General features: G+C 34.9%; 1 protein-coding gene across 9 annotated transcripts in view; it reads right to left on the reverse strand.

The window, feature by feature from the left end:
- Positions 1-3,515: 3,515 nt before the first annotated feature.
- The window catches only part of MGAT4D (MGAT4 family member D), a 53,287-nt gene continuing 33,627 nt past the window's right edge, over positions 3,516-23,175 (reverse strand). The window contains exons 9-11 of one of the 9 annotated variants that reach the window (XM_047718501.1): positions 20,897-20,997; positions 15,234-15,341; positions 3,516-4,543 (exon numbers count right to left, since the gene is read on the reverse strand). In XM_047718501.1, the coding sequence (XP_047574457.1) occupies positions 4,535-4,543; positions 15,234-15,341; positions 20,897-20,997 (218 nt within the window). In that variant the 3' untranslated portion in view covers positions 3,516-4,534. Of the gene's footprint in view, positions 4,544-9,816; positions 10,562-13,448; positions 13,641-15,233; positions 15,342-20,866; positions 20,998-23,175 lie in introns of those variants that run through there. The other 8 variants (XM_047718498.1, XM_047718500.1, XM_047718497.1 and 5 more) reach the window with 8 other exon arrangements.

Consider the following 23,175-nt stretch of genomic DNA (forward strand, 5'->3'; position numbering starts at 1 on the left):
CTGGGATTGAGCCCCGCATCGGGCTCTCTGCTCAGCAGGGAGCCTGCTTCCTCCTCTCTCCTCTCTGCCTGCTTCTCTGCCTACTTGTGATCTCTGTCTGTCAAATAAATAAATAAAATCTTAGGGAACAAAAAAAAAAAAAGTAAGAGAGAGGGCAATGAGAGGAAGGGGCAGAGGAAGAAGGAGATAATCTCAAACTGACTCCCCGCTGAGTGCCCAGCCAATATGGGGCTGGATCTCAAGACCCTAAGATCATGACCTGAGCAGAGATCAGGAGTCTGTGGCTCAACTCACCAAGCCACCCAGGTGCTTCTCACTGTGGTTGTAAATATTATGTAGTTTTCTTATATATTACCAAATCCCCTATCATTTGGTTCTATCATTTGGTGTCCTCATCAACAGTGTATGAGAATGTTTATTTCCACATAACCTCACCCAAAAGAATGTACAGTTAAGCTTTTGAATTTTTGGCAACCTCATGGAGCAATTTTTGAGACCTTAATGTAGTTTTAATTTTTACTTCTAAGTGAGGCTGAATAAATTTTTATATTTAAAGGCAATGTTTTCTTTTTATTGCATCCAGATTTTGAGTTATAGTTAGCATACCTTTCCCTAGGGAAGCCTGAGTGGCTCAGTTAAGCATGGTTAAGCATCTGCCTTCTGCTCAGGTCCTGATCCCAGGATCCTGGGATTGAGCCCTCCATCAGGCTCCCTGCTCAGCGGGGAGTCTGCTTCTCCTGCTTCTCCCCCTTCCTGCTTGTGGTCTCTCTCTGCTTGCAGTCTCTCTCGCTGTCAAATAAATAAAATCTTAAAAAAATACCTTTCTCTACTCCCAGGTTGTAGAGTGATTCACCTATATCTTCTTTTAGCACTTGTATAATTTTAATTATTTCTGACTCATTTGAAGTTTTTGTGGGGCATGTCTTTTATTTCTCCAAAAGCCTATCCAGTTGTCCTGATATCATTTATCAGAGTATCTCTTTGCCCAGCGATTTAAGATACTGCCTTTATCATTTACTAAATATCCATATGTACTTGAGTCTATTTCTGGACTTTCTACTCTATTTCAGTGATTTGTCTACCCAAATGATGGTACAAAGTGCCACAGTGTTTTAGTTATAAAGGCTTTGAAAAATGTTTTACTGTCTGGTTGTTCTAGATCCCCTGCTGGCTCTTCCTTTTCAGTACTTCTCCAGATATTCTTGGATTTTTTTTTCCATATGAACCTTAGTATCAATATGCCGACCTCCAGCAGAAAAAGATTGTTGGCATATTTACTGGGATCACAATAAGATTGTAAGTTACCTTATGAAGAACTAAAATTTTGATGAGATGTCCTATCCGAGAAGAGAGAAGGCTTTCTATTTGCCTGAGTGTCTTGCATCTTTAGGAGTGATTTATAGCTTTCTTTGTATAGGTTTTGCACATTTATCTTTAGATCAACTTCACTGAGATTCACATACACTAAACACCATTCATTTAAAGCTTACAATTTAATGAGTTTTGACAAGTGTACATACCTCTGAAACCACTTCCGCAATTAAAATATAGACTATTTCTATCACTTCCAAAAGTTTCTTGGTTTTGTACATTTCTTCTTAGATTTATTCCTAAATGTCTTTTTCACTGATATTATAAAAGAGGTTTTCCCCATTCGTAATATATATATATTTTTAAAGATTTTATTTTTATTTATTTGAAACAGAGAGAGAGAGATCACAAGTATGCAGAGAGGCAGGCATAGAGAAAGAGAGGAGAAAGCAGGCTCCCCGCTGAGCGGAGAGCCCGATGCGGGCCTCGATCCCAAGGACCCTGAGATCATGACCTGAGCCAAAGGCAGAGGCTTAACCCACTGAGCCACCCAGGCACCCCGTAATATATTCTAAGGGTTAATTATCACTTTTAAGAAGTTACTCACTTTTCACTGCTAAACTTATATCCCAATATCTTACTGAGTTATTTTAATTAGTTTTGTTATTAAGTCCCCTGAGTTTTTCCGTCATCCTATCTTCAAATAGAACTTTGCTTTTTTCCAATTCTCATGCCTATAACTATTTTTCTTTTTCAAATTTCATTGGCTAACCTAGCCAGAACAATGTAACAGTCCTGGAGATAGTGGGGTTCATTTGCTCTGTTTCTGATGCTAGTAGAAATGCCTCCAGTGTTTCCCCATTAAATAACCATTTTTAGAATTGAGATATATATATATTGTATCTAGAACTATCAGGTTTAGCAAATTAAGATACAGGACACTCAATGAGATTCTAATTTCATATGAACAAATAATTTTTAGTACATATATTGTTCATATGTGTTTATCTGGCCCTTAATTTTGTAATGTTAAGGAAGTATCCATTCATTGTAATTTTCTTTAATATTCTTATAGAAAATAAGTGTTGCATTTTTCTGCGGAGGTAATCAGATAATTTTTCTTCTGAGACCTATCAGTAAGAATCCTATCCAGATCCTTATCCACTTGGTATCAAAAAACCAGGTCATGGTGTGTTGTTCTCTTAATGTGGTTTAGGAATTTATCTCTAATACTGCATTTAAGATTTTTGCATCATATATGTCTGTGGTTTTCTTTTTCTTTCTTTTTTTTTTTTGTGTGTGTGCTATCATTATCAGGACCAGGTATTCATGTTATACTTCCACCACTAAAAGAGTTGGTAACTTTTCCATTATCTGCTATACTCAAACAATTTTAAAATACTGGGACTATCTGGTTTCGCAAAGTTTAGCTAAATTCCCTTGTGTAATCATCTAGGCTTAATGTCTCTTTGTGCTTGTTATTTCTCAATAGCTTTCTCTATTTCTTCATCAAAATTCATTGGTTATGCTTTCTGTCTCTATTCATAGTAATTTCAGTAAACGGAATCCTCCTAAAAAATCATTTTATCTGGGCTTCTAGAAAGAAAACTAATACTGGCAAAACACAAACCTATCAGCTCATATAAACTTCCTCATAATTCATTGCCTATGACTGGCAATTAATATGAGTAATAATATTAATATTAATAATGTAATGCTAATATAATAATAATAGTATTAATAACATAGCATCTAAAATGTAACTAGGAGGGAAAAAGGTAATTAAGGGGAAAAACATAATTAGTTTTCATGGGAAACTGTCTGCCCAGGTTTAGCTCCCATTATTTGTTCATAATTGCTGCAACTCTGCCAGAGAGTGGAAGGTCCATAAAAGTATACAACAAACCCCAAGATATTGTTACCCACCTATGCTGGTAGAGGGTTAACTCCTATTTACCCAAGAGTGCAGTCACATTTGCTATTGCTACCCCCTCAGCTTTACTGAAATATACTTGACATATTGCTGCTTCTCTTCTGAAAGGGGAAAATGAAATAGACACATGTGAATGGTTCAGCTTTCATATACTCCTTATATGTTGGTATGTGACACAGTTTAGACTGAGGTAAATATGTAAAGTTTTGGCAGTCAAGGTGAGTTAATACATTAGCAGTATAAATTATGATTTTCATATTTTATTGAAGAATCAGGAGAAAGAAGAAACATCTCTTATTATTTCTCAAAACAAATAAAGCCCAACAGAATAACAAGAAGAATAGGGGAGTTTAATAGACTTCGCTAAGAAACTGATAGATCATTCAAGCAGACAAAAATTCATTAGAATTAAAAGAACCTGAAAATGTAAATTAAAAAGCCTCACATAAGAGAGTCCTTTACCCAATAAATAGGAATATTTTGAAAAGACATTTTTAAAGCACAAAACTAACATTTATAAAAAACAAATGAATGCAACATATTTGAAAAGGGGTGTACAATTCATAACAATTCTCAAATCATCACACAGATAAAATCCACTAATATCAATGTAATTAAATAAATCAACAGTAAAAGATGGCAAAAACCAATACATTTGAAAGGAAAAAAAAAAAACAAAACACAAAACTACCAACTAACCCCAGAGCTAAAAAGGTAATAATAAGAGAAATTATGAATCTTTAGAATTGAATGACTATCAGAATACCTAAATATCAAGAGGCTGGTAATTCAAATGGCACTTTGGGGTAAGTTCATAGTTTTAAATGAATTTATTTAAAAGAAGATATCTTTAAATATTTAGAGCCAGGGTTGCTTAAATTATGCTTTCTATTTCTTTAGATGTCCTAACAAAATGGATAAGAACATACTCCAATATACACAGAACTTGTCTGTGGCAATGACAATTTTCTAAACTTGTAAATATTTAATGAGATTATGTGACAACATCACTAAGTTAACAAAATACATTTCTTAATTTCAAAAAGTTCCCTGCTTTTACTATTTTTAAATTAAATTATAATAGTAATAGTACAAGCATCATAAATATTTTAATTTTTCTTGATGTAAGAGGTAGTTTAGTACTTTCAATTCTAGTAGTTTACTGTTTTCTCCTCTTCTATACAATTATGCATTTTCATTATTATAATTTTTGAAGGAGGCCATGAGAAAGCAAGGTTATCTGAGGTTCCAAGGTATTACAGGGTTTTTTTCTTGTTATGCTTATTGTCTTCATATTTTCTGAAATAAAAATAAAAAACCTGTAACATGCAGAAATAACATTCACAAAGATGGCATTATTTTCATGAAAATTTTTGAGAATGATGTTCTTTCATTATTCTGTCCTTTTAACAAACTTTCCCTTTATAAATAGAGAAGATAGTTTTACATTGGCAAAATACATGATTCTTAAGATGTATTATTAATATTGTCCTGGTGTTAAAATTACTGAAAGTAGACTTCTATCACTGGGATACCTGGGAAATCCATATTGTTGGATTATCATTAAAGCCAACAAACTGTTATAAATAAGGTACAGATATTTTTAAACATTCACTTTATTTTAATGTTTATAATTTAAAATATAAATACTGAAAAGATTTAGTATAACTAAGTAAAGACATAATATCTTTTAACACTAATATATGAAAGAAAATCCTAAATATAAAATTAGAACTGAAGAAATTTTGCTGTGAATATGAGTACTACATTTCACATGAAATTAGTTTTGAACTTCTTATTAGTCAAAAGGAACAAAATACCCACAACGGGCAAAAGGAATCATGACAATTCTTTGGGAAAGAATATCTTTTTTAAAGCTCCAAATTCTTTAAAAAATTTTTTTAAAAAGTTTATTTGACAGAGAGAGAGAGCACAAGCAGGGGCAGAGAGGGAGGGAGAAGTAGATTCCCCGCTGAGCAGAGAGCCTGACACAGGGTTTGATCCCAGGACCCTGGGATCATGACCTGAGCCAAAGGCAGATGCTTAAATCGGCGGAGCCACCCAGTTCCCTCTCTAGCTCCAAATTCTAAGAGAACGTCGTCACATGTATTTTACATAGAAAAGAAACATAAAACTTGAAATAACGGTTTTGAAGAAAATGCAAATATGCCATACATCATTCTTTAATAAAAGTCAAAACCATAAACTCAATTCAGTTAGAGCATTTTGATGGGAAATATCTATCTACTTCCTTTCTTTCCATCACCTGCAACTAGGCATACTGAATGTAGCAACAGCAAAGAAAAGAACGGGTTATACATAGATACAAAAAAAAAAAAAAAAAAAGTCATTGTTCAACTAAATTCAAGGTTAAGTGGGGTATCCTGTATTTTATCTGGTAATCCTACTTCTAACACCTCGAAACACTTTGCCCCTTGATCAGTACACTCCAGTAAAACAAAAATAACTTTTCATATAGGATGAAGCACTAGCAAATTATAGGAACACACTACTTTGTTGCTTATGAACAGAAAAACTTCAAGTATCTTTATTAGGATTTACTTATATTAAAGAGGGAGAAAGAGAGAGTTGGGGGTGCTCCATCCCAGGACCCTGAGATGATGACTTGAGCTGGGACCAAGAGTCAGATGCTTAACTGACTATGACCTTCGCGTGCCCCAAAACTTTAAGTGTCTTATCTGAGTTTTTAGGAATTATTCATACAGAAATATTTCAGTTGTTTCTAAAATAAATTTCTTTTATATTTATTATAGATTAAGAACATGAAATAATAATGAACATTTAAACGAATGACATAGGAAGATTTTTAAAAAACTAAAACCCTAGGAAATTTATCACTAAGAAAAATTTTTTGTTTATTGAATTATTATTTTTGAGCTACAAGCTGGATGAATAGAAATAAACCAAACTATTTTCCTCCTTAATGAGCTATAGAAAATTTACCTTACATTTTAAAGTTTTATGAGAAGTGTAATATATAATTTAACTGGTTAAGGAACAAATTTTACATAAAAATTTTTAAAGAGGTAATGAAATGAATATTATGGAAAGCGTAGCAACACTTGTTGATATGTTGGACATAGTTAAAGAAAGGAGGGGAGGCGTGCCTGGGTGGTTTGGTGGGTTAACCAGCTGCCTTCACCTTGGTCATGAACTCAGGGTCCTGGGATCAAGCCCCGCATCGACTCCCTGCTCGGCAGGAAGCTTGCTTCTCCCTCTCCCACTGCTTGTGTTCCCTCTCTCGCTGTGTCTCCCTCTGTCAAATAAATAAATAAAATCTTAAAAAGAAAAGAGGGTGACATTTATTTCACTGGGGTCATGAATGTAAATTTTATTTTACTTAATAAAATTTAAAATGGAAGAAAGTTGAAATATAATATCCAAACTCTTGGTTCTAGGTGATGGACAGCTAGACCCCATTGAAATGATAGTAAGTGTAACTCCAAACAATGTAAAGAATGAAAGGGGCTCTCAGCTGAAGAGACATTTAATTAAATTAACGAGACATAAATCTGATGGAAAAGTGGGGACTGACAGGTGGAGCTGAGAAATCTGTGACCTCGGCACCAGGAATGGGGCTAGAATGAAGACAGCAAATTCGATGAAAGATGGGAGCCAAACTAGGGCTAGCCCTGGAGAAGGAAGTGGGTCTGTGGGAGGATCACCCACAGTCCCCAAGAGCAGCAAGGGCTTTCGGCCCCAGGCAACTCACATACAGTCTTCTCTGAGGAAAGTGAATGTGCTGCCTGGATGTACTAGCTCAGGCAGTACAAAGCTCTCTATATTTTGGCATGTTGTTGCCCCTTCTCTCAAACCACTGGGAAAACAAAACAGGAAAAAACACCACAAAAACTCTGACACAAAACAATCACAACCTAGCCATGCACATACTGTAAAACAGAGTTTATAAGCCAACAAATTCTACCCAGTTACCAAAAACTTTCAGGAAATCTCATTCCTTTCAATTTTATAAAGGAATATGAAGATGAATGCAGTGTCAGGGGAGGGGAGAGGAGGAAGAGGAAATAAATGACTCCTATTACCACCAGACCATTAAGAATCACTAAATATTTGAGGAAAGGGTGCAACCTAACAGAGACAGATCAAAACAGAAAGGGAGATCTGAAAAAACAAGAAACAAAAAACAGCTCATTCAGAATACAGAGGAGAACTTTTAAAATCTTTCATGAAAGGATCTAATACTCTGAGATTTGAGGAAAATTGTACCAACAAAACAAATAGGTGGTAGGGAAAAAAGGAACAAAATAAAAATAAAAAAATTCATAAGAAAAATCAGTCAAGGAACCCATCTAGTACATAGAAAAAACAAGTGACAGAAATAGTAGAAAGGGGCACCTGTGTGGCTCAGCCGGGTTATGATCCCAGAGTGCTGGGATAGTGCCCGGAGCCCCACCTCTGGCTTCCTGCTCCATGGGGAATATGCTTCTCCCTCTGCTTCTTCCCCTGTTCATGCTCTCTGTAGCTCTCTCTCATGTGCTTTCTTTCTCTCAAAAAGATAAATAAAATCTTTTTTAAAATAAAGAATAAAAGCTATGACACATAGGAGATCAATTCAGTAAGTTTAATATTTGATTATTCTTTCAGAAAAGAGAACTTAGAAAAGGGGCAAAATAATTAAAGTTATTAACATGTTATCAACTGAATTTTGTGTCCCCTTCCTCAAATTCATATGCTGAAGCCTAATTCTTCAGTGTATTTGGAAATGGGGGCTTTGAGAGATAATTAGTTCCAGAGGGTTCAAGAATGAGTTTAGTGCCTTTATAAGGGGATAAAGAGACTAGAGTTTTCTCTACTCTTGGCCATGTGAGGATATAGTCAGAAGACAACTGTCTACAAACCAAGAGGTGGGCTCTCATCAAAATCCTCCATGTTGGCAGCCCCCTGATCTTGTGATTTCAAATCCCTGGAACTGTGAGAAATTCTTGTTGTGTAAGCCACCCAGTCTGTGGTATTTCTGTCATAGCAGCTGACACTGACTAAGACATAATAAAAGTGAACAAGTATCTGAGCTAAATATGCATCTGTACTGCAGGAAAAATAATGTGGATAAATAAAAACTCGTAGCATAAGCGTACTATTTAGTAATATAAAGAAAATTATGAGGCATTTAAACCAGAAATGATGAAATGTCATTGCCTCTGGTGAATGAGATAAGACTGGGGAAGTACAAGGGGTTGTTGCTTCTTGTTATAAGCTCCTTTTTATTCACTTTTAGCCAGATCTGGGCATATTGCTTGAAAAATATAAACAAAGCTAAAAGTTTTATATGATTAAATTTTATTCCATTTTGAAATACAGCCTTGGAAAATAAAAGGGGTAATCTATTCTCCAACTCTTTCCTCAGTTTGGAAACATCTAATTTTAAATATCTAGAATTCTTAGCAAATAGACAGCTCATTATTTCCCTGAAACTGTTTTGGATAGGGAAATGTAGTTGCAATGGAGGATGCTGAAGGCATTTCAAATTCCTAATGTGGGAGGGAAACTATGAGGTGGTGGTGGTGGTCTTCTTGTTCTTGAAGGAACAAAGGGAGACATTCTGAAAGGAGCGAGTAAATTTACCAGTTGAGCTACCTTCTTCGAGCTTTTGTCCATCTCAGTCCCATTAAAAAAGAAAAACACCTTTTAACATGATGCAGGTCTAACTGAAACGCTTAGAATGCAGGGTTATCTTCATGGAAATGGTGCCACATTTCCTTGAAGTGGTATGTGTATAAATAATGCATACTTTTGATTATATATTATATGCCCCTTTTACTATTGAAGTGTCAAAAGGTAATTCAGCATGAACACACTCCCATCCATACAAACCATGCAGACGGAATGTTAAATGGGAAGCAGATGAGGCTGGGTTAAAAGGGGAAGAATTCAAATTCCAAACCATATAGGAGCCAGCTAGTAGAAAGGTGAGCGTGGCTCTAAGGATGACCCAAGCTCAGAGCTGGTGGTTACAGGGGAACAGGCAGGGGCACTGGAAATAGTTGCAGAGTCACAGTTGAAACATGCATGCTTATGCCGAACAGCAGACATCAAATGACCATTGCCCAGCAGGGCACAGAGTACAGATGTTTGTGAAGAAGAAAACCAGATGCAAAAAGAATGGGTCTTCCCTACTCAGAAGAAAAGCTTCTGCACAGAGTGAGCCCTGGACTGCCCATTCCTCCCATAACTACTGGAGAAAGTCTACAGAAAACAGACTCAACATTCACAGACAAAACAACAGAGAGTTTCAATAAGAAACAAAATTTAAGTTTGAGGGTATGTGAAACACAAGCAGCAGCAGATCCCAAGAATCTGAGTTCAGTCAAGGAAATAGATGCCACTTGAGGTATTTGGAAGAAAGAAATCTGCTTCATGCAGCTAGAGTGAACTAGAGGTGAACTCAACTCTTAGAAGAGTTACGGGAGCAAATGTCAAGAAGCCACTTCTGGAAACTGGAAATCCTCAGCAGAATATCGGGCCATTATGAGAACCCTGGAAGCCAGGAGAAGCCACCAGGGATCTCAGCTGGCCAGACAGCAAGTGTGAACTCAAATTTCTGTCTACAGCAGGCATCTCTTGCCCTCTTGGCCACTGTCTTCCAGGTCTACTGAGAGTACCTCTCACTGACAACCTAACACAGCACTCTGTGAGGGAAAGACATTCTGTGAGGTGTACTGCCCCAATTTTACTGTGAGAAGCAGAGAGTGGAGAGGAGGACGGCAATGATGTAGAATTAACAACAGACAATAAGTATAAGAAGCAGTTAAAATAATGAATTACACATATACTATTATACTACTGTTTAAGTGTAAATTAATTTTCTCTGAATGCTAGGAAGGATTTTGTGTATATAAAAAGAATCAACCGGAAATCCTGGAATTTAAGATTTTATTTTTGGAAGTTAAAAAACAAATGAGCCAAAAAGTGAAAGTTCAAGAATGAACCAGCAGGGTGCCCCATAAAGATGATGAATCAGATGCAAGTATTTACTTTTACTCTCTCTAGAAATCACACTTAACCATAAGGGCCAGCTGAAGATGCATTACCTTACAGACAGAATGACAAAGCAGACAATGGCAACCAAATGGAGGTGTGAGAGAGCTGTGTCTCAAGCTGCTAGTGGGGAGCAGAGAAGCACAATCCCAAGGGCAGAACCCCCCCACCTACTGCTAGAAACGGAGGTGAAGAGGGGGTAGAACTAAGAGGATGGCTTGCAAGTCGCATGGTGGGTAAAGCTCTAAATATCCTCGGAGCCAGGTGACGATCTTTTCTTCACTCTCAAAGGATAATTCTCTGAAAAGGCAAACATAGGGTATGTATCTAGACTCAAACCAGGGTAAGGATAATAATGATAAATGGGACAAATAGGGGCACCTGAGTGGCTCAGTCCATTAAGTGTCCGAGTCTTGATTTTGGCTCAGGTCATGATCTCAGGGTCGTGTTTTCAGGGTTGCGAGATCTAGTCCCGCATCCGGCTCCACTCTTGCCAGGGAGTCTGCTTGAAATTCTCTCTCCCAGTCTCCCTCTGTGCCTCCCTGCCCATAAATAAATAAATAAGTCTAAAAAAAAAAAAAGAAGAAGAAGAAGAAGAAGGAGGAGGAGGAGAAGAAGAAGAAAGCAGAATAAATAAGTAAATATTGACAAAGTGAACACCGAAAGCCCAGCTATCTTTGCCCACTTGGCTCCCCGATTCTCTAGCAAATTGACTAGCCCATGCAGCAAGACTGGGAGGCACTAACACAAGTGATTCTCTGGGAAAGAGCCTAGCCACTCGGACCCTGACAGTGAAACTGACAGGTTCTGCCATGTGCTCAGAGCCTCCAACCAGCTTTCTCCATTTGAACGTACAATCTATATCACTACATACATGAGGAAAACCTTCAGCAACTTGAAGAACAGAGACCACCACCAACAAAAAACAACTTGGAGGAAATAGAAACTATGCAGGAAGAAGAAATTTTTAAAAATCTTTAAAGAAAACTATTAAAATCCTCAGAGGGTTAAGTGGAAGTATTTCAATCATAAAATAAGAACTGAGTGTTGAAAGAGGGGACAATGGCATTAGGAGCACAAAAGGGGTTCTTAGACATTAAAGCTATAATAACAAAAACAATAATCAATCAATCAACGAAAACTGCCCCCCCAAAAAAGCACTAATAAAAAGGATTTAAGATGAAATTTACAAAAACTTTCAGAAAGTGAAGCAAATAGAAAACAGGAGGGAGAAAGTAGGGGAGAGAGAGAGAGAGAACATCAATCCAAGGAATCCAACAGTCAAAATAGGGATCCTTAAAAAGAACGTAGAAAATAGAGGAGAAAATTTATCAATAAAATAATTTGCAAATATTTTCCAGAATCCAAACATGAGTTTTCACATTAAAAAGCTCTACCAAATATGAATCGCAATCAATAAAAATAGACCCATCATCATGAAATTGTAGAACCTTAAATACAAAACAAATATTAAAGGTTTACAAATGAAAAAATTGTTCTTATACCAAGAAACAGGAATTAAAATGGCTTTAATTACTTTTCATTGGTTACACTCTTGAATACCTTCAAGAATCAGAATTCAGATTTCTTTGCCTAGCCAACCTAACAATTAAGTTTGACAGACTGTAGTTATTTCAAGATGTTTTACTTCTCCAAGAATTCATTTCCTACACAGTCTTTCTCAAGAAATTACTGGAGGGTGTGCTTTACTAAACAAACAAGTAGACCAAGTATGATACAGATTTGGGATATAGAAAACAGGAAAATCAACCCCCAGGTTCTTAAGATATCTTCTAGAACTGGTCAGAAGGCTGAAGAAGAGGTATTTTTCCAGATTAAGAAGGAGTAGGAATGCAGAAAGCACTTGACGATATTCAACATTTATCCATGATTTTAAAATGTTTGAATATACCAAGAACAGATTTAGATAATTCACAGGGAGTCTAAGGGTGAATTAGTGATAAGTACATTGAAATAAAATCAATTTAAAACTCCAAAAGAAGAGGCGGCTCGGTGACTCTGGTTGGGCAACTGCCTTCGGCTCAGGTCATGATCCTGGAGTCCCAGCATCGAGTCCCACATCAAGCTCCCTGCTTGGCAGGGAGTCTGCTTCTCCCTCTTCTCATGCTCTCTCTCTCTCTCTCATTCTCTCTCAAATAAATAAATAAAATCTTAAAAAAAACTCCAAAAAAAGTTGTATAATAAAGGAAAAATAAAGGATATTATGTAGTTTAAGTGTAAACAGCATTTATACTCTCATAAAATCACTGAATACTGAGCTAACCACTGACATAACTATGTGGACAGAGTGGAGTTTGGGTGGAGTGAACTCTGTCAAAGTTAAAATCTTTCATTCATTGAAAGAAAACGAAATTTTAAAAATGAAAGAGAAAGCCATAAGATGAGACTGTGGTCAGACTATATATGGAATTATAACAATTCAAAAATAAACAGGTGAACAGCCCATTTTTTAAATGGTCAAATACTCAATAAGACACTTCACAAAACATATACATACATTTCATTAAAATCTACATTTTGTAAAAATCTATGTATTTTATATATGTACACACACAAGCAACTAGCAATGATTCTCAACATCATTGGTCATTAAAGAAATACAAATTAAAATCATAATGAGATATCAGGATCTGACGTTTCTAGTATTCCATACAAATTGAATCATACAGTATATAGTCTTTTGCATCTGGCTTTTTTCATTTAGCATAATGCAACTTTAGAGATTCATCCATATTGTTACAACTATTGATAAGAATGAGCCTTCAGGGGTGCCTGGTGTCTCCGTTGGTTAAGTGTCTGTCTTCAGCTCAAGTTATGATCCCAGGGTCCTGGGATGAGCCCAGCATTGGGCTCCTTGCTCAGCAGGGAGTCTGCCTCTCCCTCTGCCCCTCTCCCTCCTTCACCCCTTGCTTGCATGTACGTGCTCTCTCTCTCTCAAATAGATAAAAATCTTAAAAAAAAAAATGAGGCTTCAAACTCAAATCTATTGCCTCCAAATTCATTGTATGTCTACAGTATATGATAAAAAAGGAAAAGAAAATACTTATTCATTCTTCTAAAACAAAATATTAGTATATCAGAAAGTTATCTGTATACGATTTTAAAATACACAAAACACGATTATAAATTAAGGCCAACAAATACCTGATACTTTTCTATATATCAATTTTTATACTTACTATTTTATACTTACTATATTATCAAAGGCTTAAATTTTTTTATATGATATAGTCTCTTATCCACTATGAAGTAAGTTGAGAGCTAAGACTAATCCTTATTATGCCATTTTTTCCAAAGAATGATGTTCATCATTTTTAAAGGAGGTATTTGAATTATGAAGCTCCTAATAATAAATATCCTGTTAGAAAATTTTAAAATAATATAATTAAATAATTAATATATATAATTAAATAATTTTGACAATTAAAATAATATAGATTTTGAAAATATATGATCACATTTGACATATCATTAAATTGTTATTTATTTCTATTTCACATGAGGTGAGGTATAAAAAAGGAAAAAAGCTAGATTATAATATCAAACTATGAATGATTAGATAAATATTCTACTCTGTTGTGAATTTACAAAAGGTAAGGTTAAAATAGCTTATCCAACAAAAAATATAATAGAAGAAAAGAGTCCCATTATAATAGCACCAACAAACAGAATGGCATAGGCAGTTTCTTTCTGCATCACCTGAGGCTATGTTTTATTTATTTTCATGGTGTTATTTGTTGTATGAACATTCATAACAGTTAAATTTTCATTATTCCTGGCGCTTGTTTGTTTTGCTTAATGAACACTTTTAATCTAGAATTTCACTTTGCCTAACTGCTAACAGCTAACATTTACTGAATCCACACTATGTTTCAGACAGCGTTCCAAAGAGTGCAGTGCAATAAACACATAGAGATAAGGAGTAGAAAAGGTGGAAAGAGGGCAGGTCATAAAAAAAATGAATGAAATGATGGGAGTATGTGTATGTGCATTTCTCTCATTTTAATTGACAAAGGGTTAAAGCAATCACTTGCTTTGTCGTGTGAAGAAACTAAGAAGGGAGAGATTACAAAGGTGGGAAACATCTTAAAGATCATCTAATTTAAACTTCTCTTACAGATGAAAAAAGCACAGAGTGTTAGGGCTTGCCCAATATCATGTACATAAGCCACCATTACTAAAACCTAGTTGTTTTGACTCTGAAGTCTTTGCTGCTTCTGCCCTACCAAGATGTTAAGTCAATTACAAATAACATTGCTTCCAAAAAAGATGGGAAATTAAAGAATGATTAAAAATCAAACAATTTGGGATGCCTGGGTGGCTCAGTTGGTTAAGCAGCTGCCTTCGGCTCAGGTCATGATCCCAGCATCCTGGGATCGAGTCCCACATCAGGCTCCTTGCTCAGCAGGGAGCCTGCTTCTCCCTCTGCCTCTGCCTGCCACTCTGCCTGCCACTCTGTCTGCCTGTGCTCGCTCTCTCTCCCTCTCTCTCTCTGACAAATAAATAAATAAAATCTTTAAAAAAAAAAAAATCAAACAATTTTTGTTTGAATTTTTGTTGATATTTTGTTGATCTCAGTAATCTTAAAGAAGAATATTGATACATTTCAGTTCAATAATAGGAGCATTTTACTCAGAAATATTCTATAACTTTAAATATTAGACTAAGATGGTGAATTTTATTATGATTTTTAAAACATGTTTGTCAATTACTTGCATTGCACAGCTGGTATCAGTAAAACACAGAAGTTTACATAGGCTAGATTTTTCTTACCATGACAGATAAGTTGGGTCTTGAAAAGAAAATTGCTCTGCCCAACATACAGTTATTGAAAGATGAATTATGTTTAAACCATATTTTATTCTCAAGTTTTCATTTCTCCTTTCCTAAACAATATTTTATAAGTTCATGAGACATTGTATATTACTCAAGATACATTTCAAAATCTTACTTTGGAATCTTGTTCTTCGCCAGGGAGTGATGACTCTATACCCACATGCTGAAAAAGAGAAGGCTTATATCGAATACGAATTTGCCTATTTCGTTCTGCACATTTTTCCTAGGGAAAAATAAGAGAAACAACAATCTTCTGTAACAACCCAAATACTCCTTTTGATTGCATTTATGGATGGCAGAATTTTGTATTATATTAGTTTTTGTATTATACTAGGTTTTTATTTTGATATTTAAAAATTACATTAAACTTTATTTCTTAGCTTTTCCTTCATAAGGATAATAAAACACAAGTTGAGATATAAAAAGGTTTTAGTTAAAGCATGAATTTTCCTGAACTCTGCCTTAGAAAATCAGGCTACTGTTGTAACAACTATAATCTTCTGCTCCCTTCTTTTTATTTCAATAACATAGATGAAATTTTTTCATATTTTTCTATTTCTCTCAAACTACATTATTCTTTCTCTTTCCATAGTCATTAATTCCTAAACTGAGCTATATCTTCTTCTTAAGTATAAAAACACATGATTAAAATGAAGAACCAATATATTTTATGAAAAAAGATTTGGTTAATCTCACTAAAATAAAAATAAGAAAGATGACCTGTGACACCTTTCCTATTAGAAGAAAACATCTGAAATTATGATTTTTGATAATTATTTTATATACTGTATACACAGAAAATTCATAAAAATACATCTCAAATTTATATACTCAATTTTTAAAAAAGATTTATTTGAGAGAGAGTGTGTGTGCATGCACGCTAGGGAGAGTAAACACCCAGTGGGGAGGGGCACAGAGAGAGGGAGAGACAAAATCTCAAGCAGGCTCCCCACTAAGCATAGAGCCAGAAACAGGGCTGGATCTCATGATCCTGCAATCACGACCCAAGCCCAATCAATAGTTAGATGCTTAACTGACTGAACCACCCAGATGCCAATTTCCAGTAAAATTAACATAATTTTTATTCCAGTATAGTTAACATACAGAGTCATATTAGTTTCAGGGGTACAATGTAGTGATTCAACAATTCTATACATTACTCAGTGCTCATCATGGTAATTGCACTCTTACTTCCCTTCACCTATTTCACTCATCCCATCTACCTCCCTTTGGTAACCTCCGGTTTGTTCTCTATAGTTCAATCTATTTCTTGGGGTACCTGGGTGGCTCAGTCAGTGAAGTGTCTGACTCTTGATTTCAGTCAGGTCATGATCTCAGGGTTGTGAAGTCAAGTCTGCACGCTGGGCATGGAGCCTGCTTAATATTCTGTCTCTCCTTTTACCTTTTCCCTCTGATCCTCCCCCACCCCCACAGAGTTTATTTCTTGGTTTGTCTCCTTTTTTCCTTTGCTCATTTGTTTTGTTTCTTAAATTGCACATATGTGAAATCATATTTGTCTTTTTCTGATTTTTTTTCACTTAACATTATACTCTCTAGTTCCATCTATGTTGTTGCAAATGTTAAGATTTCACTTTTTGTGGCTGAATAATATTCCATTGGGTATATATATATCACACCTTCCTTATCCATTCCTCTATGGATGGACTCTTGGGCTGCTTGCATAATTTGGCTAGTGTAAAAAATGCTCAAAAACATAGGGGGTGCATGTATCTTTTTCAATTAGTATTGGTTTTCTCTGGGTAAATATCTAGTGTGGAATTATTTGATCATATGGCAATTCTATTTTTAATTTTTTGAGGAACCTCCATGTTTTCCATAGTGGATGGACCAATTTACATTCCCACCAGCAGCATACAGGGTGTTTTTTGTTGTTGTTGTTGTTTTTCTCTCTTTACATCCTTGCCATCACTTGTTATTTCTTGTGTTTTTTATTTTGGCCATTCTGACCAGTGTGAAGTGCTATTTCATTGTGGTTCTGATTTTCATTTCCCTGATGATGAGTCATGTTGAACATCTTTTCATGTATCTGTTGGCCATCTGTATGGCTATTTATTTATTTAAGAGAGAGAGAGATTGAGAGAGCACGCACACAGAGGGAGAGGGAGAAGCAGACTCCCTACTGAGCAGAGAACCTGATGTGGGCCTTGATTGTAGGGCCCTGAGATCATGACTTGAACCAAAGGCAGACATTTAACTGGCTGAGCCACCCAGTCACTCCTATCTGTATGGCTTCCTTGGAAAAAGTTCTATTCAGGTTATCTGCCCATTTTTTCAAATTAGATTTTTTTTTCTTTTCTTTTTTTTTTTTTTTTTTTGGTGTTGAGGTGTATAAGTTTTTTATATATTTAGGATATGAACCTTGTATCAGATATATGTAACCCCTTATCAGATTTGTAAATATCTTCTCCCATTCAGTAGGTTGCTTTTTTTGTTTTATTTTTTGAACAGAAGACTTACTTAAATGCATTTCTACTTGGTACTAACATGTAGGAAAATATTACATTAAATGACTCTTTTTGAAACTGTAAATTAATTATATAATCCTGGGTTAATTTAATTTGAAACTATAGTCAGATAAAATTAATTGAGGAGTTGAACTTTAGGAAATAGAAATTCTAACATTTGTTAAGTTATTAATAGAAATATCAATGAGATGGTATTATCAAATGCTGGCTTCCCAACTACCCTCCCAAATAACCTGTTGATAAAGAAAAACTGAGTTCATTACTTATTGCAGTAAGGGAAAAACTGCCTTTCTAGTGTCTATTCAAGTCTGTGCCTATTTTTTTTTTAAGATTTTATTTATTTATTTGACAGAGAGAGAGATCACAAGTAGACAGAGAGGCAGACAGAGAGCGAGAGGGGGAAGCAGGCTCCCCGCCAAGCAGAGTGCCCAATGTGAGGCTCGATGCCAGAACCCTGAGATCATGACCTGAGCCAAAGGCAGAGGCTTAACCCACTGAGCCACCCAGGCACCCCAAGTCTTGTGCCTTTTTTTTAATTGGGTTGTTTCACTGTTGTTAAGTTTTAAGAATTTTATATATATTCTGAATATAAATCCTTGCTGTATATGGAATTTACAAATATTTCTTCCTAGTCTATGGTGCCTTATCCTCAAACAGTAAAATCTACAGTACAAAAGATTTAATTTGGATAAAATCCAATTTAGCAATGAAAAAAAAAAATGGATCATGGTTTTAGTGTCATGCCAAAGAACTCTTCTCCTTGTCCTGGAGCCTGAAGATATTTTTCTACACTTTCTTTTAAAAGTTTTATAGTTTATGTTTCATATTTAGATAGATGATGTATTTTGAAATAACGTTTGTATCAAGTGTGATGTTTGGGTTGAGATCATACACACATACACACACACATGCACACAAACACAACTTCAATTAATCCAATATATATTTGTTGAGAAGACTATTCTTTCTCCATTGAATTGTATATGCTCCTTTGTCAAATATCACCTGGCCATATTTTGTGGACCTATTTTTGAATTATCTGTTTAGTTCCATGGGTCTGTTTGTTTACCTCTTTACTATAAATGTTTGTCTTGCTTACTGTAGCTTTATCATAAAATTTGAAATTGAGTTCTGTGATGCCTCCAACTTTATTCTTCTTTTTCAAAATCATTTTAGCTAAATTAGTTCCTTTCCTTTTTCTTAAAAATGTTAGAATTACCTTGTCTACAACTACCATAAAAAATCCTGCTGGGATTTTTTTTTTTTAAAGATTTTATTTATTTATTTGACAGAGAGAAATCACAAGTAAGCAGAGAGGCAGGCAGAGAGAGAGGAGGAAGCAGGCTCCCTGCTGAGCAGAAAGCCCGATGCGGGGCTCGAACCCAGGACCTGGGATCATGACCTGAGCTTAAGGCAGCGGCTTAACCCACTGAGCCGCCCCTCCTGCTGGGATTTTGACTGGAATTATGTTAAGTCCATAAATCAATTTAGGAAGCATTTTCATATTTACTATACTGAACCTCCAATCCATGATCATGGTATGTCTCTTCCTTTCATCAGCATTGTAAAGTTTTCAGCATATAGATAAACCTACATATTTTGTTAGATTTAGATACACACACATCTACATATATACCATGATATTCTCTCTTTCATTTTAATATTGATAATTTATGTTTTGGGGTCTTCTTTGTCGGTTTTATTAGAAATTTATCCATTTTCTTACTCTTTTCAAAGAACGAGATTTTGGTTTTATTAATTTTCTCTACTGGCTTTATGTTTTCAGTTTCATTTCTTTCTGCCCTCGTAGCTATTATTCTCTTTCTTCTTCTTGATTTGGGTTTATTTCACTCTTCTTTTTCTAGTGACTTAAAGTGGAAGCTGAAATTACTAATGTGAGATCTTTCTTCTCTTCTAAGATAATGGTTTCTTCTAAGATAAATTTCTCCATAAGTAGTGCTTTAGCTGCATCTCACAAATTTTGGTAGGTTGTATTTTCATTTCATTTAATTCAAAGTATTTTCTAATTTTCCTTTAGAGACTTTCTCTTTCACTCTGGTTTATTCAGGAGTGCATTGTTTAAATTCCACATCCTTGTGGATTTTTCAGTTATCTTTCTGTTATCAATTTCTAATTTTATTCCACTGTGGTCAAATTCTAGTTTCATTTTTTTTTTTTGTGAGTGATTTCATCTTATATTTGTCAGCTTTGTTTTATGATGCAAGACATGTTTACTTTGGTGAATGTTCTATACATACTTTAAAAGAATATGATTTCTATTGCTGTTGGACATAGTGTTTCTAAAACATCAATTAAGGGGCTCGGCAGGTTAAGCATCAGCCTTCAGCTCAGTTCATGATCCCAAGGTGTGGGACTGAGCCTGAGCCCTGCTTCTCCCTCTCCCTCTGCTTGCCACTCCCATTGCTTGTGCACATGCACTTTCTCTTTCTCTTTGTCAAATAAATAAATAAAATCTTTAAAATAAAATAGCAATTAAATCCAGATGGTAGATGATGTTCAATTCTTTTATCTCTTTGCTGGTTTTCTACCTACCAGCTCTGCTGCTTACTGAAAGAGGAGTGTTGAAGTCTCCAACTATAACTGCAGACTCATCTATTTTTTCCTTTAGTTCTGTCATCTTTTGCTTAATGTATTTTGAGTTTCTGTTGTTAAATGTATACACACTTCTATGATAGTCATATCTCCTTGGTGATTTGACCGTTTTACAAGTATGTAGTATCTTTCTTGATCCCTGGTCAAATTTTTTGCTTTTTTTTTGCACCAAAGTATACTTTGATATTAATATAGCTACTACAGATTTTCTTTGATTAGTGTCTGCAGGTATTTCTTTTTTATACCTTTTACTTTTAACCTATGTATATCATTATATCTGAACTGAATATGGACAGCAAGTAATTGCATAGTGTTTTTAAATCCATTCTGATGAACTCTCTCTTAATTGGTGATATTTTGGTCATTTATATTTAATTTAAATATCAACATATTTGGATTTACATCCATCATTTTGTTACTTGTTTGGGTTTTTTTCTTTTGTCTCCTTTCTTCTACTTTTCACTACATTTGTGGCCTTTCATTACTTCATTTAGTACGTATAAATGTCAGTAAAAGTTCTGGATACCGGAAGTCAAAAAATTAATGCATTCATCAAGGTTTAGTTTGGTGAACAAATTTTAGGGAATTACATTAGACAGATAGTATTTTCCTAAAATATTTTGCATTTACAAAGTAAAGAAATACTCACAGGAGTTTCTCCTGGGTTACACATCTTTACCTGAAAAATGTCCCCCAAGAGCAAGTCTATGGGTTTATCTTTGTAGAACATTAAAAAGAAACGTACAAAGTCAGTTAAGTCCTCAGATTTAAACAGCTTTCCTATGGAGAAAAAGTAAACAAATCCAAATAACTCTTGAGTGTTTATAAATCCAAATAACAATATATCATGAAATAACACTGATATACAGTTGTTCATTCTATTAACATGAGAAAATACCCCCCAAATCATTAAAGATTAAATATATCATATTCCTTCAAAATAAATTAAGCTTGAAGTATTAGTGAAGTTGAAGGATAATAAAACAAAATAATACATCTACTTAAGTATTAATGATTACCATTTCTGGGCAAGAAGTGTGAAGCAGGTTTAGTATAGTGAATACTCTTAGGTAATTTTGATAACCAGTGAGATCAATTTTCTAAATCAAATGAAAGATATATACATAATAATAAAAGATATATAAATAACATGAAAACTATAGGAGATTTAATCTTTTACTTAATTTTACAGAAACTGATTTACAACCTGACTTTTGTAGAACTCTACCAGATTTTTTTATGTTTAACACTTAATTTTGATTAGAATACTGTATTATTTCAGTATTTGAGCATCATTTTATATGAATTTTATTTCTATTTCACATTTGTGATTCCTCAAGATTTGCTACCTTTTAAAGTACAATATTAGGTCTAATTGCTTTTTTTCTAATATACTACATCTTTAATTTTAAAATTAATTTTAAAATGAAGTTGAAGGTATAAAATTAGGTAAATTTTCACTTTAAAGTAAATAGTATAAAAAACATCTAACCATTTAATAAACATGCTGGTAGGAAGTAAGCATGCTTCGGTTTTTTTCACTAGGAGCTAAGTCTGTATGGGTTACTTAGTGAAATGTATAGTTGTATTTTAATTTTTTTGGCACCAGTATATACAGTGACCAAGTGATTTAATGATAGAAATAGTTGATTCAGTATTTGTGTTTTCCTTATCTGCTGTCAGTATGCTATAAAATTCTGCTTAGCAAACTCATAGTTTTGGTAATATTGAGTAAGAAAATTATTATTATTATAACAACAGAAAACAAAGCCCTTATAAACTTAAGCTTAAACAAGACTTCAGCTTTACATATATAGTGCTCCTGTTCAATGTGCTCTTGTGATCAGAATGTGAATATTCTCCATCCTTCTCACACCTGACTTTGGTGAAAAAGATAAAAAGGAATTTATAGTTCACAAAGCAATATATCAATAAGCTTACTTCCTCTTCAAGCTTATCAGGTATTACTGCTACCTATAATTCTTCTTATTTAAATCAAAGCTGAGCAAAATAAGGTCTTAAATTGGATTCTACAACACTTAACAAAAAAGTATGGGAAAGGTGGTGATCAAGTATGTATATGAATAACAGATTTCACGAGCAGTCAGAGAAATGCTTTACACTCCTCCCAGAGGCAAAAAAAAAAAAAAAAAAAAGTAAGTAACAGAAAGAATCAAATACTGTCAAGCATATGGGGAAGCAGGAACTCCTTCCTACACACTGTTTAGGGGGGTATAAACAGTACAGTCAATCTGCAAAGCAATCTGGCTACGTAGAGACACTGCTACATTCACTCTCCGTGGTTCTGCTCCCGGGGACATGTATGCCACTTCATTTCTTTGTGCAGCAGAGAGTTAGAAGCAATCAAGGTCAACCACTCTGAGGCTGGATATATCAAATGGATTATTATGTAGGGCTTATGCAACAGCAGGAGGAACAATAAACTAAACGGGCATAAATCGACATGTCGGGCAGTTTTAAAATCTAGTTTTAAGGACAAAAATGTAAGGGGCATGAATAAGCTTATCACATCACCTGTTTTTGTAAACTTTAAGCAGGTACAAACGTGATAAACACCAAGTATTGACAGGAATGCATGCATATTTGTATGTATTCTTTGAACACAGTAGAGCACAAACCTGTTGGGGGTTGGGAGGAAGTGGGAGTAGGGACTGGGCCTCAAACAAAAGAATAAAATAAGAGAAGGCTCCTGCATGAAGAAACGATGACGCGCACCATGAAATGAGTAAGGTCATTCGACTTGCTACCTCACAGTTCTAATAAAAGGAAAAGTGTAGAAGGAAGAGTTGAGAGAGTGGAAGGAAGCAAAAGAAAATTCATAGAAGAAATGTTTTTAAAAATCACATCATGGGCACAATTTTAGGAACTCCTCGGTGGTGGGTTTGATTCATATATTTTTATACTTTTCTAGGTAGGTCAGCTTTGGCATACCAGAAG

Source organism: Lutra lutra, chromosome 2, assembly GCF_902655055.1.
Source record: "Lutra lutra chromosome 2, mLutLut1.2, whole genome shotgun sequence".
NCBI lineage: Eukaryota > Metazoa > Chordata > Mammalia > Carnivora > Mustelidae > Lutra > Lutra lutra.